Source organism: Hippopotamus amphibius, chromosome 12 (genome assembly GCF_030028045.1).
Source record: "Hippopotamus amphibius kiboko isolate mHipAmp2 chromosome 12, mHipAmp2.hap2, whole genome shotgun sequence".
Taxonomy (NCBI): Eukaryota; Metazoa; Chordata; class Mammalia; order Artiodactyla; family Hippopotamidae; genus Hippopotamus; species Hippopotamus amphibius.
This window is the reverse complement of record NC_080197.1, coordinates 1,509,254-1,525,654: the sequence shown is the minus strand read 5'-3', so window position 1 is coordinate 1,525,654 and position 16,401 is coordinate 1,509,254. Positions and strand designations below refer to the sequence as shown.

At 51.2% G+C, this 16,401-nt stretch overlaps 1 protein-coding gene across 2 annotated transcripts in view; it reads left to right on the top strand.

The window, feature by feature from the left end:
* Positions 1 to 16,401, top strand: part of OSBPL2 (oxysterol binding protein like 2) — a 38,135-nt gene that overhangs the window by 2,503 nt on the left and 19,231 nt on the right. Inside the window, exons 1-2 of one of the 2 annotated variants that reach the window (XM_057701162.1) lie at positions 1,343 to 1,719; positions 13,218 to 13,389. In XM_057701162.1, coding sequence (XP_057557145.1) covers positions 13,353 to 13,389 — 37 coding nt within the window. In that variant the 5' untranslated portion in view covers positions 1,343 to 1,719; positions 13,218 to 13,352. Of the gene's footprint in view, positions 1 to 1,342; positions 1,720 to 13,217; positions 13,390 to 16,401 lie in introns of those variants that run through there. The other variant, XM_057701161.1, reaches the window with a different exon arrangement.

Sequence of the window (16,401 nt, the reverse complement as noted above, 5' to 3'; positions counted from 1 at the left end):
TACCATCTTCAAATGATTTCTTTAGCGAAAAGCCTACTCCTGTGAAAAGCCCTGTCTTTTCCTAGGAGTTTGGCTGTGGCGAACATAAGGTGTGCAGGGCTTGTGTCTTTGAGCGTGAGCCGTGATGACAGTCCTCAGGTGGCTGATGTGTTCCGTGTGAGAGTTTAAGAATCTGCCTGGAGGCGGCCTGGGACTCTCAGGTTCCAGCCCCATCGCTCTCTAACTTTGATGGGAGGAAAGTTACTTCTCTGTTCTTGCCTCAAGGGTGTTGGCCTGTAAAGTGGGTTGTTGTGAGGAATATTTGTGACTTGTAATAGGTGCTCAGTGGACCTTCCGTCCCTGACCTGAGAGCATTGAAAGTGATCCCACCTGACATTGATACAGGCAAACAAATGCGATGGAGACGTGAACCAAGGAAATCTCTGGTAGTTGGGTTTGCAGTTCTACTGAAATGAGCTACAGTAACACCTTTCAGTTATGACTGTTCAAGTGGTGTTGTCTTATAGGAAGATCCCTGGACCCATGCAGTACCTCTCGTGAGGACTCAGGACAGCACGTAGGCAGCAGGACGAGCTTTAAGTTCTGAAACTTGGTGCGCTTTAAGGTTGAATTACAGCTTATTGAGACTGGAAGGAAGTTAGTATTTGAACACCATTGATTATTTGCAAGTACTTAAATCCTAAGAATTTTTAATATTTTAGGTTCTAGTTTGGCACTTTAATGCAGTTTCCGTGTACAGTGATTAATTTGTATCCCTGCTGCAGTGTCTACCTTGTCAAAGTGTTTCTGCTGATAAACCCCAGGCGTTGGCGTTGCAGGCGTGTCACGCTCTGGCTGGAAGCGTGTGTGGGGTACCGGCCCAACCCCGCAGCTCCCCTTAACAAGCACGTAATGAAACGGTCATTTCGATGTGTCCAGGAACTTTGTGGCGCTTATTTCCTTTTCTTTCCAAATTCAGGAAAGAACTCAGGGTAGTTGGACAGAATTTCAAAGCATCACCATCTTTCAATTGGATCTCTCTGTGATGCAAACATTGTAATCTCTGTGGTGAGCAGGACAGTGGAAGTCAGCCTTCAGAAGGGACTGTGTTTAAGAAACATGGAGGGAGGCCTGGAGACGTCTGCCTGATGTTTGTGTGTCTCTTTCTTTGCTTTCTCATCTCGTCAGGATTTCTTTTGAGACGCAAGCTTGGGCGTCTGTGCTGGCTGGCTCGGCCCTGGCCCTGTGGCCTGGGGGCCTGGTAGGAAGTTGCACAGTGCTGAGGGCTTATGGGGCCTGGCACTCTCTCCTGGGTAACCCGCCCCCCCCCCCCCCCCCCGCCTCCCTGTCTGTTCCAGAAGCCTCTGCGCCCCTGGGCGCCGGGGTCACGTCAGCAGAGGGAATGGCCTGTGTGGCTTTGGGTTGGGCAGACCTACGTGACCTCTGAGCTCATACCTTTACCAGAGGGGCGGGCCACCGGCCTCGACGAGTGCTCAGGGACACGGCGGTTCCGGGCAGTACGCGGGTTCTCGGGGGAGAGCCTGGTGCAAGGAACCGCCTTGTAGGGAAGTCGTCCCAAATCCAGGTTCTAGAAAAGCCGACGGCAGCCCCGGGGGCGGGGGAGGCTGCGTGTGTTACTGAACAGACGAAGGGCTGATGTGAGGCAAGATCAGCTGTGATCTAGCGCCTGTGCCACCCTGCTTGGCTGGAAAGAGACTCCCGCTGTCGCCTTAAACCAGGGTAAGCGATTTGATGGCCAAACTGGGGAACTCTGAGGGTGAAAAAAAGCACCGCGAAGAATTCCAGTGGTGACAGATGTAAATTGGGGCATGGGTCACCCGGTTCAGCGCCGCTGGCGAGAGGACCAGAGCTATCTTGTCCCGGACTTGGTACCAGTTAGGCACCAGCGCCCGTGTTCCGAAGAAACATTAACCACGGGCCGTGTTCTGACACACGAGGGAGAGGGTAGGAGGGCCCCGGGCGGGTGTGGCTCCCGAGTGCTGCTGTGGGGTGCGTCTCGGAGGCCGGGCGCTGTGGCTGAAATGAAACACCTGCGGAACTCTGTAAAACGTGTGGGTTTAAGGCCCAGCCCCTGATCTGCTGCATCCAGGCTTCCAGGTGGGAGGCCCGGGGCCGCGTGTGTGCTTGTGTGTATGTATGTGTGGCGGGACACACTCCCATGATTGCTGCGTGCGCGCTTCTGTGTGTGTGTGTGTGTGTGTGTGTGTGTGCACGGCGGGGCACACTCCATGATTCCACCATGGCTGGTGTGCTCGCCAGAGCGGGGGGCCCACCGTGGGGTCCTGACCTGTTTGGATCAGGGACCCGCCCCCCCTTGGAGAACTGATGAAGAGTCTGAGTTGTGTTCCTGGGGGAAAAATGAACACAAACAGAATTTTGTGGTTTTTCCCTTTTTATTTCTGTTTTTTTTTTTCTTTTTCAGTGGTGGGGTGTTCAGAAACTCGTGGACGTCCCTGACCTTGATTTAAACACCCCGTGCGTGCTCAGGAAGTGTGGTTGGGGTGACTGGGGCAGGCGTGATACCAAATGATAAATTTCTCAGCAGCGTGAACCTGGTTAGGGGCCGAGCAGGTCCTACGTGGGCAAGAGCTGACGGGAAGGACCTGGGACGGGAGAGGAAGGCAGGTGAAAGGGCAAGGCTGTCAAACTGGGCCCTGCACCGTGATGGAGGTGGCATCTGAAGCCCCCTGCCCCACCGCATGCAGGCCCTCGGTCCTGCTCCTCAGAGGTGGACAGGCCGCAGGGAGGGAGGTGCCGCGATGGTCTGCTTCCTCCGCAGCTCTCAGCGCGCCGCCTCCGGTGTGGCTGCCACGCTCATGGTTTTCTGCGAACACGGCCCTGGAGACGGTGGACGGGCTCCCTGTCCAGAGCTCTCTCGCCCACTCCCGGGCTGCATTCAAACCGCTCAGCTTTACTCTGCGTTCCCGAATTATGGGGTTGATTCAAACAAATGTGTCTGCACAAAAGAGCATCTGTTCATCTCACGCACTACGTGTGTGCCGTACTTTGTGCTGGATTGTAAACACGTATTCCTCGAAGTGCGTGTACGTCTTAGGCGCTCACTGTTGCACAGGACGCAGCTGAGTTCTGGGGGCACGGGACTAGAGGGGCGAGAGGGGCGCTGTCACGGGTGGGGGCGTGGAGGGGGTCTAGGCTCCTGCCGCGTCCCAGCAGGAAGTGTGGCTCCCCGCTGCTCCCGGGGCTGGTGTGGTTTGCCCTGTGTCTGCCCTTCCAGGCCGCCCTGTCGGGGTGGAGGATGGCCGATGCCGTTGTTTACACAGCGGGGAGGTCCGTTTGCCTTCCTCAAGTCTGGGAGCTTTCAGTTTCTTGCCTGAACCCCTGGCTGCTCGCTGGCGTGGATGAGGCGGGCGGCCTGCGGGGGCCGGGCTGCCCGGCCCCCATGCTGACACCCAGCCTCAGGGAAGACGCTGTAAGTTCCTGCGGCGTCAGGCGGCCGGTCTGGGGATGAACGTCACGCAGCCCTGCGGAAGCCCGGGCTGTGAAAGCTTCACGGACAGAAGACACTCACTCCCTTGCTGTGCCGTCCACGTGGGCTGTCGGAGCCTCGTGCACAGCTGGGCTCAGCCGGATTCCGCTCGAGTGTAAGCAACCAGGGTCAAAAGGCCGCTCAGTTCCTCCCTGTGGTCCCCGAGACACGCGTGTGGACGGGTGCTCTGCAGAGGATGGCCAGCCTTTAAAGAGGCTTTGCTGGGAATGGAGTGGCGTGTTTTTTTGATTCCACCACTAAGCTTTTACAGCTACGGGAATGTGAAGGCCTGGTCTTTTTTCAGCAACTAGCAAAATGCACATTTCAGTGAGTACAAGGTGAGAAAGCCAGAGGGGCTTTGGAAATAAGAATAAAGGGCAGGCTTGCAGGACACGGAAGCAACCTAAATGTCCATCAACAGATGTATGGATAAAGAAGATGTGGTACATACATACAATGGAATATTACTCAGCTGTAAAAAGCAGTGAAACTGGGACATTTTTAGAGACGTGGATGGACCTAGAGACTGTCATACAGAGTGAAGTGAGTCGGAAAGAGAAAAACAAATACTGTATATTAACACATATATGTGGACTATAGAAAAATGGTACAAATCAACCGGTTTGCAAGGCGGAAATAGAGACACAGATGTAGAGAACAAACATATGGACACCAAGTGGGGAAAGCGGGGAGGGTTGGGGGGGAAATGAATTGGGAGATTGGGATACCAAGTCGTACACTCTAAATATATGCAGTTTATTGTAAAAAAATAAAAAAATTAAAAAAAAAAGAATAAAGGGCTTGGCCAGATGCCCTTCTCTGCGCTCCGTCCCGTGGCTGGCTGTGGGGGCTGCGCGGACCGGGCCAGCCCTGCCGCCGCCACCTGGACTTGTGTGCGGAGGCCCAGCGCTGCCAGCTCTGCCTGCCACCTCCTTCCCACATCCCTCCCTCTGGTTGGCGGGGCCGCTGGAGCTTCCTAGGGCCCCTGTGGTGTCCCAGCCCAGTGAGGCCCTAGAGCGCTCTGTCCAGGATGGACGCCACCTGCCATGTGGGCCGCTGAAGTGGAAGAAATTCCACTGGGTAGCATCACACACCACAGAGAAATAAGCGTTGACTTCCTCTCCGCACAGTTCAGGTGCTCAGAGTCACCTGCAGCCAGCGGCCACTGCCCTGACAGAGCAGTTTAGAGCATTTCCAGCATGGCTGGAGGTCCTGCAGCGTGGCTCTGAAATCTGTACAGGTCGAGGGTTTTTTTCCATTGATTTTTTTTTTAATTTATTTTATTTATTTATTGACTGCATTGGGTCTTCGTTGCTGCACACAGGCTTTCTCTAGTTGCGGTGAGTGGGGGCTACTCTTCGTTGTGGTGTGCAGGCTCCTCATTGTAGTGGCTTCTCCTGTTGTGGAGCACGGGCCCTAGGCGCATGGGCTTCAGTAGTTGCAGCACACGGGCTCAGTAGTTGTGGCTCACGGGCTCTAGAGCGCAGGCTCAATAGTTGTGGCGCACAGGCTTAGTTGCTCCGTGGCATGTGGAATCTTCCCAGGGCGGGGCTTGAACCCGTGTCCCCTGCATTGGCAGGCGGATTCTTTACCACTGCGCCACCCCGGAAGTCCTCCATTAAGTTTTGTTTTATACCACCATGGCCTGGTGGGCATGAGTAGGACGAGTCGTTATGCATCCAGGTGACAGGTGGGCTTCCTGTGCAAAGTGGGCATTGCGAAACTGAAACACTGAAACAGGTAGAGACCACAAAGGCGGTGCGGCCAAGAAGCACTGTCCACCCACAGTGGCACTGCCCCGTGGACATGGGTGGGGCCTCCAGGAGGCCCCAGGGCTGGTGGTGGCCCCGGGCCTCGCGCCTTCCTTGGGGGCAGCCGGCTTGGGAGAGCCTGTGGGCCACGTCTGCCCGCTCCCCAGGCCGGCGCTGTCCTCAGGGTGTGTTCCCATCACCCAGCAGCCTCGGTTTCACTTTTCCTGATTTAATTTTCCCGTCCCCATCCTTCAGTTCCTTAATTCCTCCTGGTACTGATGGTGTCCTGGGAAGGAGAGGCCCTCGGGGAGGTGCCAGTGCCTTTGGTTTGTTCTTTCGCTGTCCTGAAGCTCAGTGCTGCTGTCTGCACTGTGCACGGGCTTCCCTGTTCCTGGGAAGGGTTTGGCCTCGACCTCAAGAGCCGTGGGGCGGCGGGTGCCATGCGGAGGGACCGCGCTCTCGGAGGCCGCTGCTCGCGTGCTTCTGTTTCTGACTTGTTCTGGACGGACACCCAGTTTTCTGTGTCTGGTGGGTTGAGCAGGTGTGTGGTAGTGAAGCTTGCCTCTCGGCTGAGGCCCTGGCCAGGTCTCACCTGCGATTCCTGTTGGGGGCACCTGCTCTGTGATCGCCCTTCTGAGTGTGACCTCTGTGGAGGAAGGGGGTGGGACGAGATGGCCTGGCATCTTCTCTGTGGGTCTTGCGGCCAGGTCCTCTGCACCCCCTTCCTCAGTTTCCAAATCTGCCCCCGGCCCTGAGCACTGCCCTTGCAGCTCTGCAGCGCCCTGGCCTCACTCGGTCACTTGCCTTTCCTGGTGGGAATGGGCTGGAGAGTTTAAGCTGCATTAGTTTGAACTGTTAGAAGGAGGTTGGAGTGTTGGATGGGGTTTGGGGCCCTTCTTAGTGCGAGTCTATCATTTGAGAATTTGTCGGCGTTCCCAGTGGAACTTCCCTTTCCAGAGCAGTGCTGCGTAAGCATGGCACCTGGTGCATGGGGCTCTGTGCATAGCTGTTCATTTCTTGTTTGTCCTACTTGCTAATGTATTTTTTTTCCAATTAAAAAAATTGTGGTAGAATACACATAGCATAAAAATTGCCATCTGGGGACTTCCCTGGTGGCACAGTGGTTAAGAATCTGCCTGACAATGTAGGGGACACGGGTTTGAGCCTTGGCCCGGGAAGATCCCACATGCCGCGGAGCAACTAAGCCTGCGCGCCACAGCTACTGAGCCTGTGCATCACAACTACTGAAGCCCGTGCACCTAGAGCCCGTGCTCCACGACAAGAGAAGCCACTGCAATGAGAAACCCGTGTACCGCAATGAAGAGTAGCCCCTACTCGCTGCAACTAGAGAAAGATCGTGCGCAGCAACAAAGACCCAACGCAGCCAAAAAAAAAATTAATTAATTTTTAAAAATTACCATCTTGACCATGTTTAAGTGTGCAGTTCAGTGGTTGTACATACAGCCGTCACCACCATCCATCCCCATCTCTTTTCACCTAGTAAAATGGAAACCCTTTACCCGTTAAACACCATCTCCATTTCCCCTCCCCCAGCCCCTGACAACCACCCTTTACTTTCTGTCTCTATGAATTTGACTTCTCTAGGGACCTCATGTGAGTGGAATCATACAATATTTGTCTTTCTGTGTCTGGCTTATTTCATTGGTCAGAATGTCCTCAAGGTTCACCTGTGCTGTGGCGTATTGCAGGACTTCCTTCCTTTTTAAGGCTGAATACTCTTCTCTTGTATGTTTAGACCCCATTTCACTTATCCTTTTGTCTGTGGATGGACACTTGGGTTGCTTCCACCTTTTAGCTGTTGTGAAGACTGCTGCTGTGAACACGGGTGTGCAAACATCTCTTTGAGACCCTGCTTTCCGTTCTTTTGGGTAAGTACCCAGAAGTGGAATTGCCAGATCACGTGATAATTCTATTTTTAATTTTTTGAGGAACTGCCCTACTGTTTGCCACAGCGGCTGCACCATTTTACTTTCTTGCCAACAGGGCACAAGGGTTCCTGTTTCTCCATATCCTCACCAAGACTTGTTTTCTGTTCTTTTGGGGTTTTTTGATAGTAGCCATCCTGATGGGTGTGAGGTTGAACCTCATTGTAGCTTTGATTGGCATTTCCCTGGTGGTTAGTGATGTTGAGCATCTTTTCATGTGCTTATTGGCCATTTGTATATGTTCTCTGGTGAAATGTCTATTCAAGTCTTTTGCCCATTTTTGAATCAGGTTGTTTGTTTTTTGTTATTGAGTTTTAGGAGTTCACTATATATTCAGGGTGTTAATCTGTTATCAGATGTATGATCTGCAAATATTTTCTTCCACTCTCGGGTTGCCTCTGTACTCTGTTGATAGTGTCTGCTACACAAGTTTTACAATTTTTCATGAAGTCAGTTTGTCTAATTTTTCTTTAATCGCCTCTGCTTTTGGTGTCTTATCCAAGAAATTATTGCCAAATCCAAAGTTATGAAGGTTTTGCCCTATATTTTCCTCTGAGAGTTTTTTAGTTTTAGATCTTACATTTAGGTCCTTGATCCATTTTGAGTTAATTTTTTTTCACAATTTTTTATTTTTAATTTATTTATTTTTATATTTTTGGCTGCATTGGGTCTTCGTTGCTGCGAGTGGGCTTTCTCTAGTTGTGGCAAGTGGGAGCTGCTCTTTGCTGCAGTGCATGGGCTTCTCATTGTGGTGGCCTCTCTTGTTGCAGAGCACGGGCTCTAGACGCGCGGGCTCAGTAGCTACATGGTGCGTGGGTCCCAGAGCCCAGGCTCCGTAGTTGTGGCGCATTGGCGTAGTTGCTCTGCGGCATGTGGGATCTTCCCAGACCAGGGATGGAACCCAGTTTATTTTTGTATTGTAAGCGAGGGCCCAACTTCATTCTTTTGCACGTGGATATCCAGTTTCCCAGCACCATTTGTTGAAGTCACAGTCCTTTCTTTCTTCAGTGGTCTTGGCAAACTTGTCAAAAGTCACTTGAACATATATGTGAGGGTTTATTTCTGGGCTTTCTACTCTTTTCCTTTGGTCTTTGTGCTAGTACCACATTGTTTTGATTACTGTAGTTTTGTAGTAAGTTTTGAAATCAGGAAGTGTGAGTCTTCTGACTTTGTTCTCCTTTCTTTGTGTTTTTTTTTTTTTTTTAATATTTATTTATTTAGGCTGCACCTGGTCTTAGTTGAGGCATGCGGGATCTTCATTGCGGCATGCAGGATCTTTAGTTGTTGCGACATGTGGGATCTTAGTTGTGGTGTGTGGACTTCTTGTTGTGGCTTGTGGACTCCTAGTTGCAGCATGCAAACTCTTAGTTGCAGCATGCATGCGGGATCTAGTTCCCCAACCAGGGATCGAATCTGGGCCCCTGGAGGTCAGCGTGGAGTCTTACCCACTGGACCACCAGGGAAGGCCCTGTTCTCCTTTCCTCAAGATTGTTTTGGCTATTCAGAGACACTTGAGATTCCATATGAATCTTCGAATGGATTTTTTTGTCTCTGCAAAAAACATCATTGGGGTTTGAAAGGGATTGTACTGAATCTGTAAGGTTGCTTTGAGTAATATTGACATCTTAATATTCAGTCTTCCAACCCATGAACATGGGATGTGTCTCCATTTGCTTATGTGTTTCATTTCTTTTGGCAATGTTTTGTAGTTTTCATTGTACAGTCTTTAACTTCCTTGGTTAATTCCTAAGTACTTTATTCTTTTAGATGGTATTGTAAATGGATTTGTTTTTGGAATTCCCTTTTCACACTGTTCACTGTTAGTGTATAGAAATGCAACTGATTTTTCCATGTCGAGTTTTTATCCTGCTGCCTTGCTGAATTCATTTATCCTAATGTTTTTTTGTGTGTGGAATCTTTAGGGTTTTCTCTACATGAGATCATATCATCTGCAAACATAATTTTACTTCTTCCTTTCCAATTGGGATGAAATTTTTCTTTTTTTAAGAAATATTTATTGGGACTTCCTGTGTGGCACAGTGGTTGGGAGTCTGCCTGCCAATGCGGGGGACATGGGTTCGAGCCCTGCCCAGGAGGATACCAGGAGGATACCTGCAGAGTGGCTGGGCCTATGTGCCACAGCTGTTGAGCCTGTGCTCTGGAGCCCATGAGCCACGACTGTTGAGCCTGTGCTCTGGAGCCTGTGAGCCACAACTATTGAGCCCATGTGCCGCAACTACTGAGGCCCACGTGCCTAGAGCCCGTGCTCCACAGCAAGAGAAGTCACCACAATGAGGAGCCCACGCACTGCAGTGAGGAGTGGCCCCCGCTCTGGAGAGGGCCCGTGTGCAGCAATGAAGACCCAGCAGAGCCAATAAAAAAATAAATCCAATAAATAAATTAAAACAAAGAAATATTTATTTATTTTGGCTGTGTGGGTCTTAATTGAGGCACTTGGGATCTTTAGTTGTGGTATGTGGACTTCTTGTTGTGGCATGCATGTGGGATCTAGTTCCCTGACCAGGGATTGAACCTGGGCCCCTGCATTGGGAGCGCAGAGTGTTACCACATTGCTGGGATGACTTTTATTACTTTTTCTTGACTAATTATTTGGGCAAGAACTTTCAGTACTATGACGACTAGAACTGGCGAAATTTGGCATCCTTGTCTTGTTCCTGATCTTAGAGGAAAAACTTTCACCACTGAGTATGATGTTTGCTGTTGGTTTTTCACATATGGCTCTTATTATGTTGTCTTTCCATTGCTAGTTTGTCAAGCGTTTCTATCATGAAAAGGTGTTGAATTTTCCCAAGTGATTTTTCTGCGTTGAGGTGATCATGTGGTTTTCTCCCCCTTCATTCTGTTAATGTGCTATATTGCATCAGTCGAGTTTCTTGTATTGAATCATCCTTGCATTCTAGGAATAAATCCCATTTGGTCATGGCATATATTCATGTGTTGCTGAATGGGTTTTAATATGTTTAGTCTGCTGGTATTTTGTTGAGGACTTTTGCATCTGTGTTCATAAGAGATACTGGTTTGTAGTTTCCTTTTCTTGTAATGTCTTTGCCTGGCCTTTGTATCAGGATCATGTTGGCCTCATAGAAGGAGTTAGAAGGTGTCTATTCTAAGTCTTCACTTGTTTGGAAAAGTTTGACAAGAATTAGTGTTAGTTCTTTTTTAAATATTTGGTAGTGAAGCAATTATATTCCAGTAAAGAGCTTAAAAAAATTAACGTTTGGTAGAATTCACCAGTGAAGCCATCAGATCCAAGGCTTTTCTTTGTTGGGAGATTTTTGATTCCTGATTGATTTGCTCAGCTTTTTATTTTATTTAGCCTTAGTAGGTTTTCTGTTTCTAGGAATTTTTCCACTTCATCTAGGTTGTCCACTTTTGGAGGGTTCATAGCACTCTCTTGTAATCCTTTTTATTTCTGTGGAATTGCGCAATAATATCCCCACTTTCATTTATGATTTTAGTTTTTTGAGTATACTCTCTTTTTTTCTTAGTCTGTCTAGCTGAAGGTTAGTCAATTTTGTTGATCTTTTCAAACAACTGACTTGGTTTCATTGAATTTTCTCTATTTTTCAATTCTTATTTCCTTCCTTCTATTAGCTTTGGTATTTATTTGTTCTTTTTCTCCTTCCTTAAGTTGTAAAATTAGGTTGTTGATTTGAGGTCTCTCTTATTTGAAGTTATTTTAATTTTAAAATTTATTTTTTGGACTCACTGTGAGGCATGTGGGATCTTAGTTCCCCAGCCAGGGATTGGACCTGTGCCCCCTGCAGTGGAAGTGCGGAATCTTAACCACTGGACCACCAGGGAAGGAAAGTCCCCTCTTATTTTTTAAAAGATTTATTTATTTATTTATTTATGGCTGCGTTGGGTCTTAGTTGCGGCACATGGGGTCCTTTCATTGTGGTGTGCAGGCTCTTTGCTGCGGCATGTGGGCTCTCCAGTTGTGGCACATGGACTTACTTGCCCCACAGCATGTGGGATCTTAATTCTGAATTGAACTGGTGTCCCCTGCCTTGGCAGGTGGATTCTTAATCACTGGACTACCAGGGACGTGCCCCCTCTTCTTTTCTTAGTGTAAGTGTTGGTGGCTATAAAGTTGCCCCTTAGCAGTGCTTTCACTGCATCCCATAAGTTTTGGGATGTTGTGTTTTCATTTGTATTTGTTTCTAAGGATTTCCTAATTTCCTAATTTTTCCTTTGTTCTGTTGATTTTTTAAGAGAATTCTTTGTTTTGTTTTGGCCGCGCTGCTCGGATTGCGGGATCTGACCAGGGATTGCACGTGGACCCCTGGGAGTGAGAGCCCAGGTCCTAACCACTGCACCACCACGGAATTCCCAAGAGGGTGTTATTTAATGTGCAGAGTTTTGTGAATTTTCCAGTTTTCCTCCTGTTGTTGATTTCTAACTCATTCTTTTACGTGCGGAGAAGGTGCCTCGTGTGACATCTACTGTGTACAGTCTCTGGAGATGTAATCTGCGGCCTCACGCCCAGTCTGCCCTGGAGAGCGTCCCACGCGAGCGCTGTCGGCTGGAGGCTGCGTGTGTCTGTTCCCTCTCGTTGCTGATTGTGCTGCTTGCAAGTCCTGTCTCTCTTAACTTATCTTCTGTCTGGTTGGCACGTGCTAGTATATGTTTAAATTTCTAAGTAAACTTTATATTATTTTGAACGACTTCAATTCGGAGTTGATATGGAAGCGCAGAAGTAGCTTTAGGATCTTCCTGTTACTGGTGTGCTTCCCTTTCTCTGTGAGGACCGCGTCTAGGTGGCCTTGCCCGGTTTTTACTGAGGAGAGAAGGAAGCGCACAGTTCGCCTCTAGGGCGCGGACGGTGGGGGTTAAGCCCCAGGTCCCTTAGCCCGTCGCGTGTTCCTCAGCGACCAGGTCTGTGTCTCTAAGAAGATGTAAAGATGGGTCTGCAGGACTCCAGCGCGGGTCTTCCCGTCCGTGGCGGTGGACGTTCTGCGTTCGGAGCCGGGCCCCGGGGGCAGGGCCGCTCGGTCAGGGTGGGCGCCTTGCGGAGAGCTGGGGGGCCCTGCGGAGGGGCGCGCTGCCGGTGTCCCCTGGAGAGCCGGGGAGGGAGCGCTCCCTGCGGGGCTGGAGGGGCCGCCCCTGGAGGCCCGCGAGAATGCCCAGCCCAAGCTTCTTTTTCCGCGTTTTTCTCTAGAGTTAGGAGAGGAGGCTTTCTGCTCCGGAGGCGAGCGCTTTAGAGGTGTCACCAGGCGCCGTGGGGCCACTGTGAGGACAGAGGACGCATCCCCCTCAGGACCACCTGTCCCTCACTGCTCTCAGAGCTGGAGGGCAGCTCTCGGTCCCGTCGCTGCACAGCTCACACAATTAAACACGGGTCTGTGCTTATCTTCATGAAAGGTCAAACCTTTTGGGACACGGCTGACCTTTTGCTTCAGTCTCTTACCATTTGTGAGATACTGCACTTCATGATGGGAGAAGTTAATATGCGTGAGTTCTACTAAAATATTGAGCTAAAATAATTTTGAGAAAATTTAAGTTGATTACAGTTTATGCTGATAACAGCTAACTTACACAGTAGTCTTAATTCTCTAGAATTGAAAATTGGTTTCGGGTTGATGTGAAATAAATGTTTTAACATAACTTTGCATTTATTTATAACGGCTTGTTCCAGCTGCTGGTAAGGATTTGCAGTGGCTGTCAGTGAAGGTGTGTTGGGGCCCCGGCGTGCAGACACCTCGCCTTGGCTAAACCTGCCTCTCGAACTGTCCACACGACCCCTGGATCCGTCGTTTCACTGCTCCCTTATACAACCGTGGACTGTGGCCTCTAAAGTAACTTCAGACAGTGGTTACTCGCTGACCTGCTGCCTGTTGATGGACGCTGATAGTATAACCGTGTCCTCTTGTGTCAGATCGTTCCCTTTACTTCTTTGCTCAGGTGTAATCGAGATTGACCTCAAGAATGGTGAACGGATATTTTTAAATGTTTCTAAACCACACGACGTCTGAAAGCTACGTATACCCAGATGTTTTTTTTTCCTTTCAGAGCTCCAGTGCCTGTTGGGTTTTGGCCTTAACCAGTTCACAGTGTGGAGTTTCTTGTGCCGCTGCTGTGGGCCCAGCGCAATGACTCAGTAGCAGGCCCTGCAGATCCGGCGGCGGAGGAGCCCGGCGCTGAAGGATGAACGGAGAGGAGGAGTTCTTCGATGCCGTCACAGGTGAGTGGAGGAGCAGCTGGTTCAGAGATCGCATCGTCAGCACGAAGCCCTCGGGCCCGGGCCTCAGACGTAGCCTGGGGACGTGAGGACGGCCCGGGAAAGCTGCGCGTGCGGAGAGAGGTGGCATGTTCCCAGGCACCGGCCTTTCGTAAAAGCACGTGTCCGGTCCCAGATTTGGAGGCAGACATCAGCTTTGGACCAGAGGAGATAATAAGAAAAGGCGACAGTGTTTCAGTCTTTAAAAGCGTCGTCCTGGGGTGTAAATATTTTTATTTGGACCCTGAGTGAGAGGGTCAGCATTCTTGCATCATTTATCCTCGATGATGGAGACCTTACGGGCCTACCTTATAACTGCATCTTGTTTTGTGCTGCGTAAAGTCTACCAGAAAGCAGTCCATTTACCTGCTTTCACTGCAGCTCTCACTGTGTCAGGGCTCAGTCCTGTTTTGCTCTTCACGCACCGTTGTGAGTGCTGGTACACAGCCTAGCTGGCGGGGCGCCGTGCGTGGCGGGGGAGGAGGGGCCGGGCTGGGTCGGTTCATATTTGCTTAGAACAGACCCCCCTGCCGCCCCCCGTCCCCCCCGCCACCTGACCACAGGGGGCCCCGAAACGCAAGTTCAGGACGCCACCGTTGTCTGCCCTGCACCCCCCTCGTCAGCAGGGGGAGCTTCACTTGCTTTTTCTGTTGCGGGGTCCCACGCCCTCCTCTCGGGTGGGGGGCCGTAGGGACAGCTGCTCCGAGGTGTTCCTGCCGCCAGGTTCTTAGCGACGACCCTCCCCAGTGCAGCCGGAGGGCCCCGTCCGCAGTCCGCGCCTGCAGAGCGCCGTGCCCGGCCTGTCCTGAGCGCTGTCCCTGCTCGCCTGGACCCCTTTGCTGTCCCTGCTGGTGTGCCTGCCTCGTGAGCCCTGTCCCTGTGCTCCTCCCGCGTGGAGGCTGGGAGCAGGTCGAGGGACGGGTGGCCTGAGCGTATGGACGTGTTCCCGTCCGAAGCCCCAGGAGGAGCAGGCCCGGAGCTCCTTGCGGCTCTCAGAGGCTGCACTAGAGTCACCGTCCGTGACGCCACAGCTGCTGCGTTCCCTGTGGACGTGTTTTCCTGGGAAGTGTGTTTGTCTGCTTAACCTGGCGCCCATCGCGATCGTTTGCAGTCGAATGCCCACCAAGCGGGGTGGTTGTCAGGGAATCGTGCCCTCGGGCCGCCTGGCCTTTGCAGGGGGACCACGTCTGAAACCTCGGCATGGCCCTCTCGCCTGGGAGCCTCCTGGGATGCTGCCTTTCACCTGGGATGAGCGTCCCTGATACTCCTGAAGGTCTGTCCCCAGAGAGGGCCTCCGCTGCGTGGAGGGCGGTGTGGAGGTGACCCCGTCCCCACCTCTCTCCTCGGGGGGGCCTCTCCGCGTGTCCCTGAGATGGAGGCGGAAGAGGCAGATGTCTACGTGGAAATAATTTCTCACCTCAGCCCTTTGGTTCCCAAACAACAGAAAGACAAAAAATATGAAGTCTCCCAATGCAGTGAGATACCCGGACAGTGACTGCTTCACTGTCTGTAGAACCGGTCCTGCTTTGTGACCCTCCTTTAAAAAGTATTTAAACCTAGCAGTTTGTAAATGAATGACTTTAATAGGCAATTACTTCCTATAAGAATCAGTACCTTTAAAGTGAAAGGTTTTAAATTAAAGGACACGAAAAATATGTACAGATTAAGGGCTGTAAAAAGTCAGACTGACCTGTTACAGGCGAGTGTCTCTGAGAGATCAGATGACAGGTGATTGCAACTTTCTCTTTTGCGTCTCTGTATTTTTGTTTTCTATAATAAACACGTATTGGGTGTGAAAATGTTTAAACTGTGCTTGTCAGGGAGGCGCCGCCCTGTTCTCTTAGGCACACACGGGAGGAGCCGTGATTTAATGCACTTCCTACTTGGCAGCGGCCCAGGTGCTCGGCCTGAGGGATGCCCCGGAGATTGGGACACCCGTGCAGGGTGGCGTGCGGATCTGAAGGACTGAGCACCCGTAAGCAGGGACTGTTTCAGGCCGAGTTTAGACCGGTGATTAGTAGATGTTGCTTTGGGGATAGTTAGCAAAAGCTAGAGGTGACAGGCTCTTTCAGAAAGCACTGATCATTTAAGAGGTTCATTTTTAATATATCCTTTCAAGTTCACTGTGTGATAAATCTCAGTACTACTGCATTTTGTGGGCCTGTCTGTATAGAGGAACATGGAAGAAAGTATTTTTGCGTTTTCTCAAGCAGGCTTATTAGCAGCAGGTTTTGTGTCTGACAACAGTCACCACCTGGCCTGTCACCCTGGGCCTCGCCTTCCTCTCGGAAATGAGGAGCTGTTACAGGAGCCCTAAACTCCTCGTGGGCTGCGCCCTCGCTGAAGTAGCCAAGGTCATTGCTGGGGGTCAGCGGTCAGGAGCCCCCTCCTCAGCTGGAAGGACTCGCCCTGGCGGCCGCAGCCGCACGCGGGCTTGCTCTGGAGCAGAACTTGCATGTTTGAGTGGATTGTCCTGGCTGAGGAGAAAGGATACACATTTTCCCTTTCCCCGCAGTCACCGGTCGCTTTGGGAGAAAGCATTCCCCGTGGAGGAGGGGCACGGAGCAAAGCTCAGGTGGAATGACTCTTCCTCGGGGAACTGGATGGGCCAGGAGACCACGTGACTGTATTTCACACACGTCCTAACAGTTCTCTTTCCCCGAGTTTTCCACGTACATGGCGTGGCCTCTGAGTTCACACGTGGCATGTGCCGTTTCGGTTATTGTTCCTGGGTCTGGTGGGTTCTGGCGGTGCGTTTGCACGGCGCCAGGTCTTAGACGCGCTGCAGCAGGCTGTGTTTCGGAACACGACGCGGAGCTTGACCGCACATGTGTGCAGGGGAGGCAGGGGCTGCAGCCCGCGTGGGGCGTGAGCTCCGTAGAGGGGGCCGCCCCAGAGGTGCTGGTCGCTGAGGACAGCAGGGAACGTCTGTCCGTGCGCCCTGGAGCCGCCCCGCACGTGAGGATGCTGCAGTGT